The 24,041-nt window shown below is 37.4% G+C and overlaps 1 protein-coding gene across 1 annotated transcript; it reads left to right on the forward strand.

The window, feature by feature from the left end:
* The first annotated feature begins 340 nt into the window (after positions 1-340).
* Positions 341-23,655, forward strand: FHL5 (four and a half LIM domains 5). The gene is made up of 6 exons (XM_039356082.1): positions 341-568; positions 10,319-10,497; positions 15,619-15,793; positions 19,110-19,279; positions 21,334-21,520; positions 22,904-23,655. The coding sequence occupies exons 2-6, from the start codon at positions 10,339-10,341 to the stop codon at positions 23,053-23,055; spliced, it is 843 nt and encodes a 280-aa protein (XP_039212016.1). The 5' UTR covers positions 341-568; positions 10,319-10,338; the 3' UTR covers positions 23,056-23,655.
* The last annotated feature ends 386 nt before the right edge of the window (positions 23,656-24,041 follow it).

The raw sequence follows: 24,041 nt of genomic DNA on the forward strand, positions 1-24,041 counted from the left end.
TACCATAGGAGGACGGTATTCTGAAAAGCCAAGCTCATGGCCACCCAGTTTCTATTAGAACTGCTAGAACTTATGTAAACATGGCCCAATTTGGATGGACCCATAAAATGTGGCACCTTATGAGTCGGTGGCTGGGTTCCTCCATTTTACTCAGCCACCACGTAGTTGGTTTGGTTTTTAGCTTAATTCAGTATTATATGTGAGCCGGACAACTGCGATTTTGTAAACAACTGTTTCTACGTGATCAGTTCTTTTGGGTGGAAAATCCAGGACAAGTTATTTTGCTAGTTGTGGTTTCTTGGAAATGTCTCCTCCCTCCTTCTGAAGTATAAGCCTATTTAAGACCCTCCTACATGCATTTGCACTCCAATCTGCAAGCTGTGGTGTAATGACAAATCGGAAGGGAGTCAGCTGTGTGAGATGTAAAGGAAACAGTGACCTTCTTGGCTGCTTTTCCCAAAACCAAAAGAATTTTGCAGAAGGAAAACAGGGCTGGCAGTTGGTGCTTGTTTCTTCAAGGTTTTTTGTTCTGGATCCAAAGATGACAAGAAGCAACTGTTAAAATAAGGTGAGTATTGTGACAAGGTGTTTTTTTTCTTTTCTAATCTATTATTTGCCTGTCATTATTTCAAAATATTAATCAATTAATCAACTATGCTAAGCATCTTCTCCCACAGTTGCCCTTATGAAATACGATGTATAACTTTTGTTCCCTTTCTTGTCAATAATCCTATTGACAAAATGTGTCAATTAATATTCACTATATGGATAGTGGAAAAATATATCAAAAAAGTACACTTTTTGCACTGGAAGGACTAATTAATATTAGATGCTTCAGAAGTTTTATTCTGAGAAAAACTATGGAATGGGGAACATTTCTGGAAAATTGAATAAGGAATAATGCTGCAAACTGTATGCTGTTAGTGTGTTAAAACTTGGGTTAATCTGCAGATAAAGTCATATATACACACACACACACACACACACATCCCTATTACGTATGTGCTTATTTAGAAATAAGTAAAATATCTTTATGATATAATTTGACCAGATCTTACAATAAAAACAGTATTCTGTACTTACAAATACAACATTTTTAACAAGCTTATAAGTTCCTTGATACATTAAATAAATAAGTAAATCCCTACAAAATTATCTACTGCTACCAAAAGGAATCTACCACCCTTGTGTGATACATTGCTAAATAAGATAATTCTTACAGTCTGGTGGTGTAAACAGCATAGATGCAAAGATAAAGTAGAGTAAGGGCTATAAAGGGGTAAGCAATGCTTAGGCAGGTACAAGAGAGATGTAATATTTATTTATGAGGAAAAAAGAATAAGTAGATCAGGGGTTCCCAACCAGGGGTGCTCGACGATATTTCAGGGGGTGCGAAAACTTGGGTTTTCAAAATTATAGTGTATATTCATAATTTGTTGCCGTTATTTTGAACTTTTGTAAGGGGTGCGAGAGTATATCAGAAGCGTTCTAGGGGTGCAGGGTATAGAAAAGGTTGGGAGCCACTGAAGTAGATGAATGTATTTTACAGAGCACATTGCTCCTACAGTAAGAAATATAAAGCTTTCTTAGAAGAACTGATCATCACTACCTTCGTCTAAAAGTTTCTGATTAAGCAAACAAAACATTAGTTGAATAAAGTATCTTCAAAGATGAACTCTTAAATTGGACCATATGTATCTTTTGTGCCTGGGAATTTCACATGTTCAGAGAAGACACAGTACAGATCCATTCACTGGAATCCAATCAAAGTAGGATCTATGCAATGGGTGGATATATACTTTTACCAAATAAACAAATCCATCAATCTAACTTCACTTACTGATGGATCATAATCATACCATGAGAAGATCTCATGATTTGCTCTTCAATATGTTGCTTTGGGAAGGAGCAGAGGTGCAAGCTTGCGTTTCTCACATGTAATTCCAATTGTTAAGGGTTAACCACAATGAATCACACCAATTCCCAATTCAGGAATCTGCTTCTGCATCCTGCAACAAATGGAACCAAAAATAGGGATCTATGTTGTGAATTAGTCAAATCGCTTTTTGCACTTTGTTGCAAGGCCTTTTTTCCGGACATAGCAACTTCTATTTATCTATTCCCTAAGCTTGAAATAATGCCTTAAACTTCATGCTTTTTATTTTTTGTAATATCTATATCATGGAATGCAGAGCTCCTTGGCTTCAGCAAAGTAGTTGTCTTCATTTGCCTATGGGCCAGATTACTTAAGTCATTTAAAATAATTATGTTATGGCCAATAATCAGGTCAACCATTTGTGATAGTTTCAAGCTTTTTTAAAAATAGAAAGAATCCATGTTTAGCCTTCAGAAACTGCACATATTAGAAATAGGCTAATAGTTAAAATTTAAAAATGCCTCAATAAAAAGAACCAGCTATAATTACAAAATGCTACCTAGACATCAACAGGTGCTTTCTGTTTTCTACTGTGCAATATTTCTGGTTGCATCCACACTGTACATTTGACTGGACAGCCATTTGTCCGAAATGGTATAGGGTTTCCTGCCTGAGCAGGGGGTTGGACTAGATGACCTCCAAGGTTCCTTCCAACTTTAGTATTATTATTATTATACTGCTGTGCTGAAATTGCCTCATTTGTTTTTCTAATTAGAATCAAAATATGGCATTCTTTTCCCCACAAGTTCAAGGAAGCAGTGAAGTTCCAAAATGTAAGAGGCTGCTTCATTACAAATAGTAGAATCAACAGTACAGCCAGTCCCTGACTCACAACAATTTGTTTAGTGACCGTTTGAAGTCACAATGGCACTGAAAAAAGTGACATGACCTTTTTCACACTTAATGACTGATGCAGCATCCCCAAGGGCACATGATCAAAATTCAGACGCTTGGCAATTGTCTCATATTTATGACGGTTGCAGTGTCCTAGGGCAGGGGTAGGCAACCTTGGCTCTTTTATGACTCGTGGACTTTAACTCCCAGAATTCCTGAGCCAGCCATGCTGGCTCAGGAATTCTAGGAGTTGAAGTCTCAAGTCATAAAAGAGGCAAGGTTGCCTACCCCTGTCCTAGGGTCATGTGATCACATTTTGCAAATGTCTGACAAGTAAAGTCAATATGGAAGCCAAATTCACTGTGAGTGATTCGCTTGACAATTATGGCAAGAAAGGTTGAAAATGGATTCCCAAGAAGTAATTCAACTCTCAGAAGCACACTTTGTTGTTGTTGTTGTTGTTAATTGCAAAGTCGTGTCCAACCCATCGCGACCCCATGGACAATGCTCCTCCAGGTCTTCCTGTCCTCTACCATCTTCTGGAGTCCATTTAAGTTCATACCTACTGCTTCAGTGACTCCATCCAGCCATCTCATTCTCTGTCGTCCCCTTCTTCTATTGCCCTCAATCTTTCCCAGCATTAAGCCCTTCTCCACTGAGTCCTTCCTTCTCATTAGGTGGCCAAAGTATTTGAGTTTCAACTTCAGGATCTGGCCTTCTAAAGAGCATTCGAGGTTGATCTCTTCTAGGACTGACCAGTTTGAACGCCTTGCAGTCCAAGGGACTTGCAGGAGTCTTCTCCAGCACCATAGTTCAAAGGCCTCAATTCTTTGGCGCTCAGCCTTTCTTATGGTCCAACTTTCACAGCTATACATTGCAACTGGGAAAACCATGGCCTGGACTATACGCACTTTTGTTGGCAGGGTGATGTCTCTGCTTTTTAGTATGGAACTTCGTGAGTGCCCTGCACCATTTTTTTAAAAAAAAAAACTTTTAATTTATTTCCTTTTACTTTATTAATTTGAAAATTCTCCAAAGAATTACCAGAGGTGGCATTTATAGGATGTAATCCCTCTATTTGAAATTCAGGACTTCTAAGTCTACTGCATATTCCCAGCACTCCTTACCGTATTTTTTTTATGTAAAAAAAGAAAGATAAATAAATGATAACCAAAGGCAGTATCGTGATTAATAAAACTGGAAATCAAATATTTTTAAATATATATATAAATAAAAAATTGGAAGAACCCAAGTCTTCCATTTTAGGTACGGATCATGCTATATTTGGTTGAATTAGTCTGGAAAAAAAATCTGAAGCAAATTTTTGCGTACAAAACCAACCCTATATCCAGGAGAGTGTCATGTTAGCTGAAAGAGATTAATGTGGTACTATTTAAAAAAAAATCCTGGGTAATCTGACATCACTTAAAGAATTTTAAAAGGATGCAAGATCAAATAAAGGTTATCATAAATATTTTAAAAGTATTGAATCAACAATCTTCATGCCTAAATGGAATTTTCCACTAAGAGTCAGGTGGATTGGTGTTTTTACCCATCTACCCCACACCCAAAAGAGGGATAAAATTAGGATACGTAAACCTAGATCTTAATATATTACTATGAGGGGGAAAAATTCTGACATGTCATTTGTTTATTTTATTTTATTCTCAATATTACATACCCTTGACATTTTTAAAATATTTTTCTCAATATGGATAGAATGAATTTGTCTATAAATCATTGTGGTATGTGAAAGCTGAAAAAATATCTACAAAGGCTTATAACTTAGTTTTCTTAGTTAAGCATTGATTTTTTCTGTTTAAAATCACATTTCTGTGCTAACAATAGAAATGTAACCATGTAGACACAACAAGCTAAAACCAAGGATGATTTTTTTAAAAAAAGTACTCTTTGGTCTTGTAGTTCAATTTCATAGGATACTGAAGAAGGGAGCAGGAACTAGAATATGTAAAAATGCCAGGCACAGAATAGTGTAAAAAGGAGTCATTTTATAATATTTGCAATATTGAATAAATATAGATTGGAGTGAAAGCAAGAATGCAGCACCAGCTTCGAGGTTTGAATCTGGTTGATAATTTCTCTGTTGACATAAAATTAGGAGCTTTTCTTGCCATATACGAATGTAATCAGTTATTCATGAGACATAACTTTTTTTTTCTTTATAACCTTTTGTAAAACCTTATTCCAGGCTCTTGGTCAGTGTGGCGAGGAGCACAAAGATCCAGTTTTGTTAAGATATCATAAAAAAACTTTCAATTGTTGTGGTTTATAGTTCTGTATCCTGCATTAGGGTTTTTTTTCCCCATCACATCATATTGTTAACTCCTGCTATTTCATTTCATTCTATGTCCATGCAAGTCACTTTATGAGGGTCTAATCTGTAGAAGTGAAAGAAAACATTGCAAGCATTCATGATAAACAGTGTGAATGAAAAGGTGGAAAGTCAGCAATGACTTTCTCAAAGTTTTTTTTCTGTGACCGGAAAAAAAAAATCATTTAATTACATATTTTGAATGTATCCTCATTGACCAGCATACAATTATCTTTTTAGCTCTATGGAATGGCCTTCCTGACACTTTTTGGTCTCTCTGACAAATAGGCATGTTCTACATTGGGTCATCAGCCATTTATATAGTCCAAGTAGTTTTGTGTGGAGCTCAGAGTGCTTTGAGTAAAACTGACATTTGAGACTACATTTTGTATCTGCCCTTTAATTTAATTTAATCAGTTGTGGTAGGAAGTGTGGTGGGCACCAAGAAGATACTTGTGGCCACATTTATATTGTATACCATTTCATAGTAAACATAATGTCTACGGAGTTTCTCAGTCATCCAGGTCATTTGAGTAAATATAATGTTAAAATGTCACTTTTTACAGAAGAAACCAAAAAGTGTGAGAAATATTACAGGTAACCCTCCATTTCCAACCACAGTTGGGACCACAATTTTTGTTGCTAAGCAAAGTGAGTCATGTCCGATTTTACAACCTTCTTAAGTGAATCATGCAGCCATTAAGCAAATCCACCTCCCTCCCATTGACTTTGCTTGGTGATCACATGACCTTTGTTTGCTGCAGTCATCATAAATACTTGCTGGTTGCCAAGTGTTAAAATTTTGATCACATGATTGTGGGGATGCTGCAACAGTCACAGTTACAAGAACCAATCATAAGTCATATTCTTCACTGTCATTGTAACTTTGAATGGTCGCTAAATGAATGGCTGTAAGTCATGGATGACCTGTACTCTGATGTAGGCTTAATATGGGAACCCTGGTTCTACATGAATGCAGTCACGCAGTTAATAAATCTGCGCACTGAGGAACCAAGAAGAATAGGACTTAATCTTTTAGTCCAGCAATGTCAGCAGCAACAGTTCTCTATCTTTTTATCTGATGTATCCAAACACAAAATCTAACTTTTAGTGAAATTAAAGTCAGCATATTCCTCTAAAGATTAGGATTAAAGGAGCAGAAAAGATTCCTCTTCAGCAAAGTAGCACAAACCCATATTTATCTTGTGAGGACAAAAGAAACAGGAGTTAATCACTCTGATGGGCTGTTTTAGGCCCATGAACAAACCTGGGTTAAGTCAACCACCCTTTTTCACTTTCTAGACATTTCTGCCTTGTGGTTTTACTTGACATCTGCAGCTTCTAATACAAGTCAGGATCAAAACATATCAAAGAGGTCTCTTTTCTATTGATGCTGACAAGGATATAATTTGAAGAAATGGCAGAAGACAGGACCCCGATGCTAACTTGTCTTTTCCAATTTCAGTAAGGAGTTTGACAAAATGTTAAGACTGGGAAAAAATATAATAAAGTTCAAAGGAAGAATATATTCCTATCCACATCTGTAAAAAAAACAAAATATGTTTATGAGATTATGTTAGTTATAACAAAGCCAACGATTCAGGATAAACACATCTAACTAGTTGTCATTCAGCTCATGATTCCTAGTGGAGAAAGGTAAAGACAAAGGTTTCCCCTATCCAGTCATGTCTGACACTAGCGGGGATGGGGGTGGGGGTGGGGGGTGTTCATCTCCATTTTCTAGCAGAAGGAGCCAGTTTTGTCCAAGACATTTCCATGCTCGTGTAGCCAGCATGACTAAATGCCAAGGTGCACGAAATGCTGTTATCTTCCCACCAAAATGGTACCTATTTATCTACTTGCATTTGCATGTTTTCAAACTGCTAGAGAAGCAGAAGCTGGAGCAAGAACAGGAGCTCATCCCATCGTGTGCTACTCAGGTCACAAACCCAGGCTGTCAGCTTTCCAACTGACAAGCTCAGCGCCTTTAAGCTCAGGAGTCTTTAATCACTCTTATTAATTTTGTGGATCTGATAAAGATGCAACAAAAAGAGAGGTTATTTACTTCAAAATCAAAATTAAATTTGGAGAAAGAACTTTGATTTATTCACCTTCAATGGAACCCCTGGCTCTATCAGTTAATATAAAACAGAAAACACTTCATAGTTAGCATCTGTACAGCTTTTAGGTGTTCAAACTATATCATAGGGTTATCTAACTGCAATCCTTATCAGTTATGATAAATCAGTGCTTTTAAGTCTCAGACAGCAGATGGAAGGGGTGAGACTGAAAGAACATGCCTTGCTCCTTTGCTCTTTCATTTACAAAATTCATCAGAAAGAACAGGAATCAAATGAAAGACTTTTTTTAGCCAAATGCTGTCATATGTCATATATGAAGTATGATCTTCCTTTGTCTAGTTAGGATCCCTACTTTTTATTGTTAATATAGTCACATGTCCACTAGGACCTGATTTGTCAGGTTCACACAATATGCTGAGACATAAATCATGACTGACTTATCAACCTCAGTGGGTGGGTTCACCTAATATTCTGAGCCAAAACTAACACATTATGACTTAAAATGATATGTGAACCCTATTCGTCTAATCTGGGTGTTTCTGCGTGGTTTATTATCCTGTCACTCTCTCTGCATGCTTTAAATGTATAGAGGATAAAGTTGATACTGTTTAAATGATTAACTGGCAAGAAATGTGTGCTAAATGATTCCAGCTATGCACTCTTAATTCATAACTATAAAGAGTGCTGTGTTGGAGCAGACTATTTTTTTAAAATTTAGGATATTTTAAGAGTATTTGATCTAAAACAAGTGAACAATATTTGTGAAAGTATGGGCTTTCACAAATGTTTACGCTGTGGCTTGCTTTAATGGATTGTGTTGCGTGTTGTTTTGGAGAGTGGTGAGCTGTGACACAGTTGGAGATGCAGGAAAGAACTTAAATGCAATGATTTTGAATGCGCTGGGTAAGAAATTTTCCACTGCTTATGCCAAATAAAGCTATTGCTATTTTTGGCCTGAGATAGCATTCCATCCTTGTCATATTCTTCCACTCCCCCACGCTGTCATACCACAAATCCTCCAGGAATAGATATAAAAACTCAGTTCTTCATCACTAGTTCATTTTTTACCAGAGAAATCTGCAATAGTAATAACTCTTATGGATATGCTTATATATTTACAGAATAATATCTGTTATTTAAATACCATTCCCAATCCAGTTTGGCACAGATCTGTAGGCAGGAAGAACCAAATTCAAAGCAGTTTTAATATGGATGAAATCCATTTTTTTTAAGCAGATGGTAAACATCATGCAAGAAGTACCCCTCTTTTACAAGTTGATATGGGGCACACCAAAAAAGATCATTTAGAATAATTGCCTCCAGACGTTATGGGTGTTTCAACACTGGAGATTTTTAAGAAGAGATTGGACAGCCATTTGTCTGAAATAGTATAGGGTCTCCTAATTGAGCTGGGGGCTGGACTAGATGACCTCCAAGATTTCTCCCATTCTGATGGCACTGAAAAAAGTGATTTCTGACTGATCCTTGCACTTACAACTGCCGCAGTGACTGTATGGTCACATGATCAAAATTTGGGCACTTGGCAACTAACATGCATTTATGATGGTTGCAGCATTCCAAGGTCACATGATCATTTGTTACCTTCCTAGAGGATAACAAATTAACAAACAATCAATGGGGGAAGCTGGATTCATTTAATGAACATGATAATTATGGAACAACCACCTTGCTTAGTTGCTAAAACATTCCAGTCTCAATTGCCGTAAGTCAAGGACTACCTATACAGTATATGCATGAAGGTTTTTCTTTTCTTTGCAAAAAACGTGGAATTACCTATTCAGGAATAGGAAACTGGATTTAGTCTCTTCTCCTTCTCAATAAGGAATCATTACATTTTAACTTAAAATGCATGTGAGGGTTCCTTGCATGCTTCACTCTCTCCTTTGAGACACACACACACACACACACAGAGAGAGAGAGAGAGAGAGAGAGAGAGAGAGAGAGAGAGAGAGAGAGAGAGAGAGAGAGAGAGAGAGAGAGAGAAAGGAAAAAAGAATTGGACTTAACAGGGAACGTAGAAATTAAATAAATAGCAGTTAAAACATATACTGTCATATGCTATGTTAAAAATTGCTGGGTAGAATTATTAAAACTGAAATAAAGTACCCCTGCAAAATAAGTCAGTTCAGACACTATCCAGCCAGCAGTAGAATGTGACCAGTGATTTAATGCATGGAGAAAAATATACAAATTAAGAAGTGTCAGTAGAAGTCTGCAAAGAAGGAACAAAACTTTTCTTTTGGTTGATTTCTTCTAAGACATATTCCAAAGCACACCTCTTTGAACAAGTTTACACACCTGTGCTAAAGATGCAAAAGGGTTTTCTTGTTTTGTTTTTTGTTTTTTTCCAGCTATTTCTTCTTTAAACCCATAATAAATCCTGTGCTATGGGTGGGAGTTGCACAGTGATATTATGATAGAGAGAATTCAATGAATCCAACAGATGGCTTGTGATCAGCGTCACTGGGAATTGTTTTGGATTCTGTTTATTTCTTCATTCTCAGGAACCCGTGCCCTAATTTTAGCAAAGTCCTTCTGGTCCAATGGGCAAATAACAAGACTAAAATAACCTCTGAAGATGCTGTTGTATCGTAAAGTTTGAATGTTTATCTAAATGTGTTTTTCTCAGTTTGAATAGGCCAAAAATATACATGTGTGGGTGCGCTGGGATAAGGAAGATTTACACTAGACTGATAATGAATCTTTCTGGGAACGCATTTCTCAAAAATATCAAATATTGGAGGCCGATGACTCTTGCTTCTTCTCATGATAGCAATCTGCCAATCACTTTTCTATTGATCTTGGTTGGTCTTATTGAGGATTATTTAGCATCCATAAAGAACACTTTGCTGAATGATAAAAACTGGTTCTGACAAGTTGTTTAATTTTTATATTTTAAAGGAGCGGGGTTGGGGTAGATTGAAGAAGACAGATATAGTGATTGCCAAAATCATCAATGAGAATAACAAAGATTTAAAATTGTTCCTTCGTCTGTATTAGAACTTGGGGGGGGGGAATTGAATCATTGTGACGATGCAGAACTTCCAAAATTAAGAATCGTGAACTTGCAGCCATATTATTTCATCGATATATGCTTTGTCTTTCCATTTGCAGGAGCATTAAAAGGCTTAAAAATGGCAAGTGATCAATCAAAGTGCTTTCACTGCCAGGATTCACTTTGTGGAAAACGATATGTCATGAAAGAAGAAAACACTGTCTGTGTGAAATGCTATGACAGCCTGTTTGCTAACTTTTGTGAAAAATGTCGAAAAGCCATTGAATGTGACTCCAAGGTAAGCACTGGTTGGTTTCATGACAATCTATACTCCCACTGGGGGAAAAAATACCCAGAGGCTCAGCTATGCAATTATTATTTGTAATGTGAGTCTGTTCTACTATAATAATTTGGAGATTCTTATTAATGCTACTCTTATGTTAATGCAACTATAGAAACTGGTACGGCTTAGATTTCCTAAACTAAAATTTACCAGCTTCATGGGTTCACTTTCAGCATGTTTTCAGTCAGCAGGGAGCAGAAGGGTGCTGTCACTTATTTAAAACGTTGGAAACATTTGATTTAATTTGGGTAATGAATTTAGCATTATAATATGCAATCAATTTTTTTCTATACTATCTGATGTGGATGTTCCAAATGAAATAACCTACAGATTGGTAATCTGCTACTAGTGGTGGGAATTCAAATATGTGAACAACCGGTTCTCTGTGTGGATGCCGCTTCTGGAAGTCCATTCTAGGCCTGGGCAACAAAAAATTAGTTACTGGTTCTGCCAAAGTGGTGCGAACCAGCTGAATCCCACCACTGAATATGACCCTGGATATCTACTGTACCTTAGCACCTGGCAAGTTTACCACCCACTTTGGTTTTGTAGGCAAAAATTTCTAGCAACCTGGTAATTATTAGGGATCATGCTTTTAGTATCAGCTGTATATCCAAATGTATCTCTGGACCACAGAATAACACAGAGATGTTAATACAAATAAACAATAAACGTGGATGGATGTTTTCTTTGGCAGCATTCGATCTGTCGATAAAGCAACAGAAAGCTAAAGTAGGCAGAAGTGATAGGGACAATCCTGGAAGAGGACAGGGGTCTGCAGGTAACAATTTCATCAGTTGTCTCCTGGTGAATGTGTTTTCTGATTGTCTACATCACAGAAACCACTACCTTTTGAATTGGCAGGATCTTTATGGCAATCCTTTTGTGAAAGTACAGATTACGAACATCTTCTTGATATTCCTAAAATATTCCCTGACTGCTCAAGTCTGCTTATACAGAATTAAGTAAAATTTGGACAGTTGCAAATTTTACCTTTTTATTTCATAGGTATTGTATCACTCCTCTGGCCTGATTGAACTCTTGTGAACCCCAAACAGCATGGCCAATAATGAGAATAATGAAAGATGGAGTCCACACCTCTCTCTTGAGAACCAACTGCTGCTGATAGTCCAGCAGTGTCCATTATAAAAACTTAAAGATTTATATCTAATATTGCTGGCACAGATATAGGGCCTCATTGTGACCTGATAACAAAATAACAGAGTTGGCAGGGACCTTGGAGATCATCTAGTCCAACTCCCTGCACAGGCAGGAAACCCTATACCATTTCAAACAAATGGCTGTCCAATCTCTTCTTAAAAACCTCCAGTGTTAGAGCATTCACAACTTATGGAGGCAAGTTGTTCGACTGATTAATTGTTCTAACTGTCTAACTCTAAAGATGTTTTTATATTAATTAATACATAATCCACTGACACATTACTATACAATCCAAATAAAAGCAAAGCAAAGATTACTTCCACTGTATACATAAACATAGATTAAGATCTATAGATTTTGTACAGATACAAAGTCAAGTATGAGATTAAGTTTCTGGAGAAATACTGAGAATTTTAATGGTTTGTAGATTCCCTGCAGATCCTATAGGATTGGTTTCATCCATCATCTGACTGCAGAAGATTTATAAAGATATTAAATAATTGTATTAACTTCAGTGTAACATCTTAGTCCCTTAGTATCCCTTAAAAAAAAAGTATTTGTTTTAGTCTCACAATTTATTCCACAGTGATAACGGCATTGATTTTCTTTTCTATGTGTGGTTTCATTCAATTGATAAGATCGAATAAAATCTTTAAAATAAATTCCACTGACAAATAGCTAGTGAAAAATGACTTCCTTTCCTCTATATTGCCAATGGTCTCCATTTAACTGCAAAGGTTTAAAGGGAGTTTCTCTAGAAAATAAAATAATATTCATCATTTTTATGTTTATAACATTGTCTACATCAGTGGTTCTCAACCTGTGGGTCGGGACCCCATTTGGGGTCGAACGACCATTTCACGGGGGTCACCAAACCACGCTGTCCACCATTTTTTTCCTTTTCCCTAGCTGTCCTACTCCCTCTTATTGGTGGCCACACCCACTTGGGGGTCACCACAACATGGGGAACTGTATTATGGGGTCACGGCATTAGAAAGGTTGAGAACCACTGGTCTACATGAACATGATACCTAAGAAAGAAAAAGCAAGAAAAAAGGAGAAAAACTGATGTCTTTGGTAAAAAAAAAATTGTGTTTGCTAAATGACAATTTAATTTTTGCATATATTCTTATAACTCTCAGTTCCAGGAATAGGGCAGTCCTAAATAAACAACTATATCTTTGAATGTTGTTTTGGTTTTGTCTTTCCTCAAAGTACCCTTCAGCAATTCCTCCTTCCTTCCTTCCTTCCTTCCTTCCTTCCTTCCTTCCTTCCTTCCTTCCTTCCTTCCTCCCTCCCTCCCTCCCTCCCTCCCTTCCTTCCTTCCTTTTTTGTGCTTCCCATAGTTTATTATTAGCAATTATCACCAATGAAGGGTGGTATCTTCAATAACTCCATTGAGTCTCTCCAAAATAAATATACATGCATGCACATCTGTACACACATACACATACATTTTTATTTCTTGTCTCCCATATGCACATAGGCAAGAGCCGCTAGCAATGAATAGCTGCCTTGATAGCCCTTTAAGTAAAAGGGTGGTGTCTAAATTGAATAAATAACAATGAATCACAATTGCAAAATCATCAAGTGAGGAGGAGTTCTATTTTTCACGACAAAAGTTCAACTCCTGGAATTTCCAGAAAGTTTTGGAGAAAAAACCTTTGGAACTTGATGTCCATTAGGAGCAAAGTAGCTGAAACACAAATTATATTCTATCTTGATCCAGTTTCTAAAAGCAATTGCTTAATTTACTTAGTGACCAAATTGAATCAGAACTACCATGGATAGCTACCACTATCTTCTCTTTTTCTTTTTTTTTAAAAAAATTACATTCCTCATAACAAATGTTGTCAGATGATGTTGAAGATGATAATATCTATTCTTTTGCAACTGCCGCTGGAGTCTATAGGGTGGAATCACACAAAATGTGTGCGTTTTCCAGATTAGCACTCAAAAAAGGAAGGAAGGAAGGAAGGAAGGAAGGAAGGAAGGAAGGAAGGAAGGAAGGAAGGAAGGAAGGAAGGAAGGAAGGAAGGAAAAAGAAAGAAAGAAAGAAAGAAAGAAAGGAAAGAAAGAAAGAAAGAAAGAAAGAAAGAAAGAAAGAAAGAAAGAAAGAAAGAAAGAAGGAAAGAAAGAAAGAACTCAGCCACTTTACTATCTGAAGCAAGGACAAAAGTCTTATCTCTCTCCATGCATTAAAATTGACCAGACCAGCTATATTTCAGCAGTGTAACAACAAAAGAACAGCAGAATAAGGGCAGAAGATTAGATTAAATGGTGTCAAGAGGTTGTCTGGCTTTTCTCCCATTTCCCTGCTCTCTTAGCCACCAACTATCTGCCGCTCAAGGCAAAAGTCTCACTCTGCTTAATAGCTGAGTGCAGATATTATAGTTCTGCTCTAGCTGTGGTGCAGAGGCATACTTTCTTCATGAGTCCTTTGCAGGGAAAGTACTAATTTAAAACATAACATCATAACAAACCTAAAGATATACGGGCTTACAACAGTATATCTTACAACAACATATCTTACAACAGTTCATTTAGTGACCACTCAAAGTTACAACAGCAATGAAAAAATGTGACTTCTGAGCGTTTTTCATAGTTATGACCTTTGCAGCATCCCCATGATCAGGTGATCCAGATGCTTGGCAACTGGCTCATTTTTATGACCATTGCTGTGTCCCAGAGTCATGTGATCACCATTTGTCACCTTCTGAGCAGCAAAGTCAATGGGGAAGCCAGATTCACTTAACAACCAGGTTATTAACTTGTCAACTGTAGTGATTCACTTAACAAATGTGGCAAGAACGGTTGTAAAATGGGGCAAAAGTCACTTAACAAATGTCTCGCTTAACAACAGAAATTTTGGGCTCAATTCTGGTCATACATTGAGGACTACCTGTACAGTAAGCTATTGGTTCCTTTGCAGACCATGGTGAAAGTGCAATCTTCTTGAGAACATCACAAGGAGAGAGAAAAAAGGAAGAGGAATAAAGGATAGGAAAATTATCCTTTTTTTGTCATTGTTGAACAATTGTTGTGAAGTCTAATAGCTCATGGAATAGAATAGAATAGAATAGAATAGAATAGAATAGAATAGAATAGAATAGAATAGAATTCTTTATTGCCCAAGTGTGATTGGACACACAAGGAATTTGTGTCCAGTGCATAAGCTCTAGTGTACATACAAGCAACAAGTGATAAATTATGATTATAATAATAAAAAACCTCATAAATCATAAGATACAACACTCAGTGATGGTCATAGGATACTAAATAAGCATTCAACATAAATCATACTAGGATACTGAGTAAAACAATATAAACGGTAAGATATGAGCAACAAAGCTATAGTCATAAGAAGATAAGGAATAGATAATAGGAAGGATGAGAAAGATAATAGTAATACAGCCCTTCTAGGTAGTTTGACAGTGCTGTGGGAATTAGTTGTTTAGCAGAATGAAGTTATGGGGGGGGGCGGAACTGTCCTTGTGTCTGGGTGTTTTGTGGTGCAATGCCATATAGCGTCATCTTGAGGGAAGAAGTTGCAGTGCAGATTTTGTCACTCGCCCTCAGCTGCTCCTGCAGATGTCTCTGGGTACAAGAGATGCAGTTTAATATTTTCCTAAGATAAAGGATTGCAGCTACCTGATTAGATGATCCGCAAGTTCTGCGATGAGTCCCTTAGGTGCTTTCTTAAAACATCCTCAATTTCTTCTTGCGACATTAAAAGGGATCTCGAGCTGCTTGCTCCTACCTGTCATAGTATGACAAACATTTCTGATTGAAACAGTTTATGTCCAGGATGTAAAGGGTCTGTAGCAGCCCTTTTTCTGACTCCTGCAGTTTTGTTCAGTTGAAATCTGAATAGCCAATGCTTTTTTTGCCTAACATAAATTCACTCTCTCCAAGGATCTTGCTTATAAAGGCTGCCATTGGCACGAAACATGCTTCAAGTGCGCCCAATGCCATCACTCCCTGGTTGAGAAGCCTTTTGCAGCTAAAGACGAGCGCCTGCTGTGTACAACTTGTTATTCTAATGAATATTCATCTAAGTGCTTTCACTGCAAGAGGACTATTATGCCTGGTAAGATAACAGAGAGCTGGAGGTGGATATTCCTTAATGGGGATAAATAAATTAAAAGGGTGGGATGACACTTGAACCTTGAGACATTGGTTCATGGAAATTAGTAAGGAAAAAAAATCTGATGGGGGAAGGTGAAATGGTTTTCTTTCTTCGGAGGCCCTTTTTAGGCGAATACTTTGTCATATATGTGCCCTGCACAGACCATATGCTGCTGTAGAAATCAGCTATTTCTTTTCCATCCCCTAACCTATTAATAATTCTTCGTCTTTCAAGCTTTTGGGACAAGTAAGTATAATGGGAAATGACTTGCTGGTATTTCTGTAAAATGTGTCACTGTTGATATGGTCTCCACTACATCAGAACCATAGACTTTTGTGGTACCTTTCCTTCTAATAGAATTGTAATTAAAATTATTCTTCATGCACATAAATACTCCCCACTCTTCTTTTCCACTGGTATTACTGTTTCTTTCTTGCAGTACCCTCTCATATTCATAAGCTTGTATGTAAATATGTGTATATGTATGTAGACACACATGTACATATATACATACATTCATATACTAACTACATTTTAGAGTTGAGTTGTCCCATTGCTGTCACTGAAGCAGTGACAGTATATCAAACAGAAGTGACTTATACTAGAATGCCATTGGGATGTCATTTCCCTAAAAAAAACCCTGGGAGACTGAACACTGCTTGCTGAAATCTTGTGTGTGTGTGTGTGTCTTTAATCCAAATGGTCATGATCCATTCTTTCTGTCCATAAAACAAAGGCTCTTTTGCTCACTTTGACTTTATTTCAAACAATAGATTCCCACTGATAAGAACCAGTGATTATAATATATATCCCATCCTATAACAACCCTTATCATAAACTTGCTGGTCACAAATAGTCTTCAGTGGAAACCTCTGATTACTAAAAGAAGAGAGGCAAGTGGATCTTCAGCTTGATGAAATCCTGCTTTTGGATATTTATAATTGTATTTCCTATTTGTGCTTTTCTTATTGAGATACTTGTGCAGGCTTACAGTTTCACTTAGCACAGCACTTGCAAACTCATCATCAGTAATGATACTCAAAATCTATTACTCTTTGGCTGAATTTTCTTATTTGCTTTATCTCTTCCATGCTTCCCTTAACCAGTTTCAGCCATCCATCATGTCAGAGATAAGCACATTATTAACTTTGCTTATGTCAATTTAGATCAGGAATACTGATATATAAACACAGAGACAGATCTCAGTTCATAGCATATCCATAACAGTTCTTCCTCTCATCAAATGAATAAAATGAAGAAAAAACTTGTGGAAATGTGTATTGCCACAGATACCTAAACGTAATACAGTACTGGAGCTAAAGTGAAATCGTTCTCTACTAACTCAATTTGCAATGCTGGTATCTAAAATGTTACTTAATTCACTCACTGATTAGGAACACATTGATTTCACTATGCTTGTATTAAAATTATTCCATATATAAGAAAACTATTCTAATTATCTTTCTCTAATTGTCTTCCTTTGCTTTGCAAAGTCTCCTCACATAGCAATTTCAAACAATGATTTTTCAATTTCTTGAGGCAATGATACTGTAAAGTTCCAATTATCTGATGATAAAATATATATTTAAAATACTACCTATTCTGTTATTATGACATTATTCACTGGATCATGGCCCTAGTTCACAGTGTAAATATGGCCAATCCTGTAGACTCTTCAAATTATCATTAATGTGGAAGTTTTAATTGCTACCATTGTCGTTACTGTATTTTTGTTTTACTATGGATTTGTTGTTAGCTGCCATGACTCTGTCTAAGTTGGCAGCATATAAATCCTAATATTAATTTCACCATGTGTCCACACAATTGCAATTATGAAGGTTGCAAAAAAGTAGCACCATAGTGGTGCTTTGGAAACTAGAGTGGTACTGTATAGATAAGACACCAGGTTGGAAGCTAGGAGACTGTGCAGAAACTACTCCAATCTTAGGCACAAAGCCAGTGAGGTGCCCTTAGATCAATCACTCTCTCTCTCTCAGCCCTAGGAAACAGGCAATGGCAAATCTTACCAAGAAAGCTGCAGGGACTCAAAGGAACAGATACGTGTGTGTGTGTGTGTGTGTGTGTGTGTGTGTGTGTGTGTGTGTGTGTGTACAAACACACTATATATATGTGTGGATGTATGGATAGATGATAAATAAATTGATAGATGATGGATGGATGGATGGATAGAGAGATGAGAGAGAGTAGATAGATGAGAGATAATTATAGATGTATGGCTAGAGAGATGAGAGAGATAAGAGAGAGAGTAGATAGATGAGAGATAATTATGGATGGATAGATAGATAGATAGATAGATAGATAGATAGATAGATAGATAGATAGATAGATAGATAGAGTAGATAGATGAGAGAGTAGACAGATGAGAGAGAGATATGATAGAGATAGAGATGATAGAGAGAGGATAAATAAGTGACAGTAGATAGATGAGAGAATAGATAGATGAGAGAGAAATGATAGATCAATAGACAGACAGACAGATAGATATAGACAGACAGAGATGAAAGAGAGAGGGTAGATAGATGAGAGAGAGAGAGATGGTAGAAGATAGAGAAAGATGGATACAGATTTGGAAGTCTGACATCTGAAGAAACTTAAAAGAAAGTTACAAGAAATGTGTTGAAACAAGCATCATAAACTTCAGGGGCACTCATATTGTTCTGTTATTTGTACATCCTGTGATTAGTTTGTGAAAATCTTTATAGTGCAAAAGAAATCTTGACAGAAAGTATTTATTGACAATTGTTTGTCCTTTGTGTTGTGGTGTTATATGCAACTGGTAAAGAAAGAGTATCTCAGTACAGGTAGTCCTCACTTACAACTGTTCACTTAGTGACCATTCAAAGTTACAACAGCACTAGAAAAAGTGACCTATGACCATTTTTCACACCTCTGACCGTTGCAGCATCCCCATAAGTCATGTGATGTACATTCGGGTGCTTGACAACTGACTCACATTTATGACGGTTGCAGTGACCCAGGGACATGTGATTACCTTTTGCACCTTCTGACAAGCAAAGTCAATGGGGAAAGCCAGATTCACAACCAACAACTGTGTTACTAATTTAACAAATGTGGCAGGAAAAGTCATAAAATGGGGGGGTCACTTAACAAATTTTTCAGCAACATAAATTTTGGGCTCAATTGTGGTGGTAAGTCGCGGACTACCTGTACTGCTTCTTTGTTTCAGTGCATTTTGAAAAAAAAAATAAGAGCTGTTTGTCAGGAAAGTAACTAGAGATTGCAATTCAATCTGCAGGTTCTCGTAAAATGGAATTTAAAGGCAATTGTTGGCATGAAGCTTGCTTTGTTTGCCAGTACTGCCGGCAACCACTAGGAACGAAACCTCTGATCACCAAGGATGATGACAATTACTGTGTACCCTGTTATGAGAAGCAGTTTGCACAGCATTGCTACTCCTGCAAAAAGGTAGTATGGCAAATGAAAATAAAGAGCAGGGAGCAGAGAAGGTATGAGTCAGTACAGTGGCCTTGCAGGCATTCATTTAAAAAGCCACTTTTACTGGGGATAAACTCTATGAACACCGTGAGAATATATTTATTTGTCAGATATATATCCTCCCTTCTGTTTGGACATCCAGGAAACACACATTTTAAAAAATATATATTTATGTTTGTTTGTTAAATGTTCTTCAATAGGTGATTTACAGTGAAAGAAATTAAAAGAGATAATGTGAATACAATCTCATACAATAAAATCAAATAAAATACAGGATGAAAACGCCATACAGACTGGACAACAATGCAATCACTCAAAGTCTTAAAATGATATGAATTGAAATGCCCGGGAAAATAGAAAGTTCTCCACCCAGTACCTGAATGATATTAATGTGGGTGCCAGCTAAGTCTTTCTGGGGAGGGAATTCCATGAGTGTGGTGCCACCAGCAAAAAAGGTCTTCCCTTTGTTAGAGGTCCACTTGACCTCCTTTGGTAGGGGGACCTGGAGGAGAGCATCATTAGAAGATTTAAGGTTCAAGTACATACCATAGATACATATGGGAGAAGGCTATTTTCATGGGATGTCTCCTTTAATGGTTTCAGTATGGTACTTTTGTGAGAGATAAAAATCTCTCTTTTCTTCTACAAAAGGCAATGTTCACTAGGGCAAAAGTAGGGAATCCCTGACTCCCAGATATAAAATTTAAGCCACCAGGTTGGGTAAAAAGTCTCCAACCAGACCTCATCATCAGCCCCAGGTGGCAGTTGTACTTAGAAACAACTCAACAGGCCTCCTCAGGTGTTACTCTGCCTTAGCCATTCCATACCTTCCTTAATGTAAGAAAGCACAGAATACCAAAGATCCCCAGAACAATTCAGGAAGACAAGAGCACAGAATGCCTGCCTGAAAAACCCTGCACAACCCCAAGAAAGAGCATATCATTGGAGTGAGTTTCAAAGTTTGCTTTCATAACATCTGATGATGATTGAGGGAAGAGAAAGAACTTTTTGACAAGATGTAGCTGCAGGCAGATAGACAATATAGATGGAGATACATCTTTCATACGTTTCCCTTTTGGGGGCAGGCAATGTTATGTGAAAAGCAGAAAAGGAGTAAGATATAGCCATAACTACTGAGCTGGGCCACCCATCATTGCTTTGTCTATGAAGGCTTCCTCCTAAGACTTTTCACTAAGAAGAGAGAGGTATGAATTAAATTACCAGCCTTTGTTGCATCTGTGCCATGTATGTAACTATATAACTAAAAGAGATTGTCGCTTTATGCAAAAGTTCCAAATTCTTATATTATCTTGATTTGTATGTTGGGTTCTCATGCCTCTTCAGATGTATTCCAGATGTTTTCAAATAATTATATATGAGATAGAGTAGCATGGGCCTCAGCATCCAAATCCACTGCTATAAAAGACATAGGATATTCCTCATGATAAAGTATCCATCTCCCTAAAGCAGTAAAGGAGAACTTGAGACTCCCCCAGTCTTGTTAAACTGCTGCTAGCATCTCTTATGGTGGCCTCTGCTGGTTGAAGCTACTATGATTTATCATCAGCTGAAGCATCACTGCTTCCTCAGTTACTGCCCTAATGAGAAGGAAAAAGGAGATATTAATTATAAAATGCTTAGTTCCTCAGACACTGTGATCCAGATAGACCTCATTCAACGACCACAGTTAGCCGTTGTGAACAACCGGCAACTTAGTTGTTAAGCAAAGCAGTTGCTAAGTGAAACCACAATTATCCTTATAAGATCTTACTTCAGCTTTTTTTTGTTTTGCAAAACTGCAAAGTCATAAATGGAAGAAATGGTGGCAAAGTTACATTTTCATCCTATTATAACTACAAACGAGGAAGTCAGTGAACAAAGACTACCTGTAGGGTTTTCCTCAACATTCTCATTACCTCTTTTTGAAATTTAATCAAGGAGCAGTAATTATTTTTTAACGTAATTTTGGTACAACCATGTGTCAATTCATCAATTTAAAGTAATGATATTTTCTCGTATACTAGGCGGTCACCAACGGTGGGGTGACTTACCATGACCAGCCATGGCATAAGGAATGTTTTCTATGTACTGGATGTAAGAAGCAACTTGCAGAACATCGATTCATTTCCGAAGATGAACATCCTTACTGCCTGGAGTGCTTCAAAAGACATTTTGCAAAGAAATGTGTGGCCTGCACTGAACCCATTACTGGTGACTGTTCACAATCTTCTTACTTATAAGCGACTTCAATTTTGACAGTCCTGGGACAAATAAATTTGTTCTCGGCATAGCTGGCATTTGCATTCCTTACCTCACGAAAGCACATAGAGTACGGTCAGATAGCAGTGTCACAATTTGCCATCATGAATAAGACTAGATGGTATTCAGGCTGGATGGAAAGTGGTCTGAAATATGTGGTGGCACTAGAAAACATAATTTTAATTTTTTCATTATATCTGACACCACAACATGGTAGGTTTAATTGCCAACAATTGGAATTTGGAGTGGAAAGGGATGAGCAAATTCAAGTGAATTACTTGCTGGAGGAAGAGCAGGATTGGAGAAAGAAAAAGAAAATGTTGTTTTTATGGGGGGTAGAGGGAGGGGCTGTGCTTGGCCCTGCTTCAGTTAACCAGTTTCAGCCATTTATCATGTCAGTGCATGGGGGGGGGGAAATGGTGTTGAGACAGCAAGCAGGCTTTTGCCTGTGAATGTGGGGAGTTTGTGGCAAAATGCCTAAAAAAATCATTCCTTTTTCAGAATCCCCTCCTTCCTTTTTCAGTGTCCCTCAAGAGAAAAATGAAATAACCATGCATTTGGGAACATAGCGTCGTGGAAAAACCCAATAGAAAAGACAAAAGACAGCAACACAAAGAATAATTCTTACTTTTAAGATTCAGAGGTTTATTTTCTAATAATTTGGAATATAGCATAATAACATGGCATTACTTACATCAATAACCCATTGCAATGAGGACCAAGTGGCAATAGCAGATTCCAACAGAACAGCTATAGACCAATGGCCCCGAGCCAGATTTACCCCAACATTTTTATGTTTTTCTTCTACCAATCACCCACTCATAATTCTTACTTTGCAATGACAGTTCCCATCTGAAACTTCTACACATCTGCTACCTTCACTTCCTCTTTTCCCACGGGTAAAATACGTATATTCCAAATATATATAGAATTACATACTTTGCATTTTATATTGCACAGAGCTCAGCAGATTACAAATAGCACATTTCTTATTGTGAAACAGCATAGAATTCAGGTTAAAGCTTTACATCACTAATATGGAGCCTATTCTATGTTTATTCATTCCTATCCTGTTAGAGGGGAAGGGACAATATTTCTTATTTCCCACAATAGCAATTCAGTGTTGGTTCATCTGTTTGCAAGCCAGAAGATCAAAACAGGAAAAGAAACAAACAAAAACCCTAGATTAGTCATTTGCCTTTAGCTACAAATCGCCTCTCTCAGATTTTTAAACTCAGGAGGGGCGGTGGGTTCAGAAGAAAGAACTCTGCTTATTAGAGTGTAAACAAAATCTGCTGAAATCCCACCATCTCATCTTTTGCTTTCTCCTTTTAGCTCTTGAAGGGGGGAATTTCATCTCCTTTGAAGATCGCCAGTGGCACAGCGATTGCTTCAAGTGCAGCAAGTGCGCCTGCCCCCTGGTGGGAAAGGGCTTCCTCACCCAGCAAGATAAAGTCCTCTGCTGCAATTGTGGGTCTCCTACATGACTCAGGAGCTCTCCAAGGATGCTCGTCCCTTCCCCTGCATCGTTTTAACCATGCACGCAATTGCTCACCAGTCAGAAAAAGCCTTCTAGCAAGAATCGTAGTTTACAGGGCCACACACACACACACACACCAGCATTCAGTATAGCTATTTTCCATAACAGGACCCTAGTTTAAAAGAAATCATTTCGAACATACAAGAGTCAGAAAAAGTTTGTGGTCAGTGTGTTTTTCTTGTAGTAGAGTGCACTCTGCTGTTAGGAATCTGAGCCTGTACATGACGGTGCTCAAATTCTCAGTGAAATAAGTTTTTATATAATAGCTGTGTTGCAGGGGAGGGGGAAAAAAACCCTTAAAATTTTCCAACAGTACAATATTTTTCATTGTGTAACACATACCTGTAAAAGAATATGCTGGCAGGCAGGTAGGATTTGACGGTTTGTTTTTGTTGGCTTGCTTAATTTAGAAAAACTAAAAAGAGAGGGCTTGTCAGATGCTATATTTTTTCTATCCTGCTCTATGGAGTAGAGAGTTGGTCTCTGACAGAAGGCCACCTGAAGAGACTAGAAGCATTTGAAATGTGGATTTACAGGCGGCTGTTATGTATAAGCTGGGTTGACAAGATCAGAAATGAGGAGGTGATAAGCCGCCTGGGAAAGCCAAGGGAAATCATCAAAACAATTAAAAAACAAAAATTAGAATATTTCGGACATGTGATGCGACACCCAGAAAAATACGGCATACTCCATTTAATCCTTCAGGGAAAGATTGAAGGCAAATGAAGTCCAGGCAGAAGAAGAACATTGTGGCTTCAAAATCTAAGGGACAGGTTTGGACAAAACACAGCAGCACTTTTTCGTGTGGCTGCTGATAAAAATAGGATCGCCAACATGATCACCAACGTCCGATAATGGATATGGCACAAGAAGAAGAAGAAGAAAAAAAAGAGAGGATCAATTATATTCTGCTGCCACCAAAGGTATCATTCT

Source organism: Crotalus tigris, unplaced genomic scaffold, assembly GCF_016545835.1.
Source record: "Crotalus tigris isolate CLP2741 ecotype Arizona unplaced genomic scaffold, ASM1654583v1 scf7180000018784.18638703518:1950463, whole genome shotgun sequence".
NCBI lineage: Eukaryota > Metazoa > Chordata > Lepidosauria > Squamata > Viperidae > Crotalus > Crotalus tigris.

What these genes read in the sequence shown, in the direction of transcription:
- FHL5 (XM_039356082.1), top strand. Translation starts at nt 10,339, where the DNA reads ATGGCAAGTGATCAATCAAAGTGCTTTCACTGCCAGGATTCACTTTGT. An exon ending in CCATTGAATGTGACTCCAAG is followed by an intron (nt 10,498 to 15,618) that starts GTAAGCACTGGT and finishes ACTCTCTCCAAG; the next exon opens with GATCTTGCTTATAAAGGCTG. An exon ending in CAAGAGGACTATTATGCCTG is followed by an intron (nt 15,794 to 19,109) that starts GTAAGATAACAG and finishes TTCAATCTGCAG; the next exon opens with GTTCTCGTAAAATGGAATTT.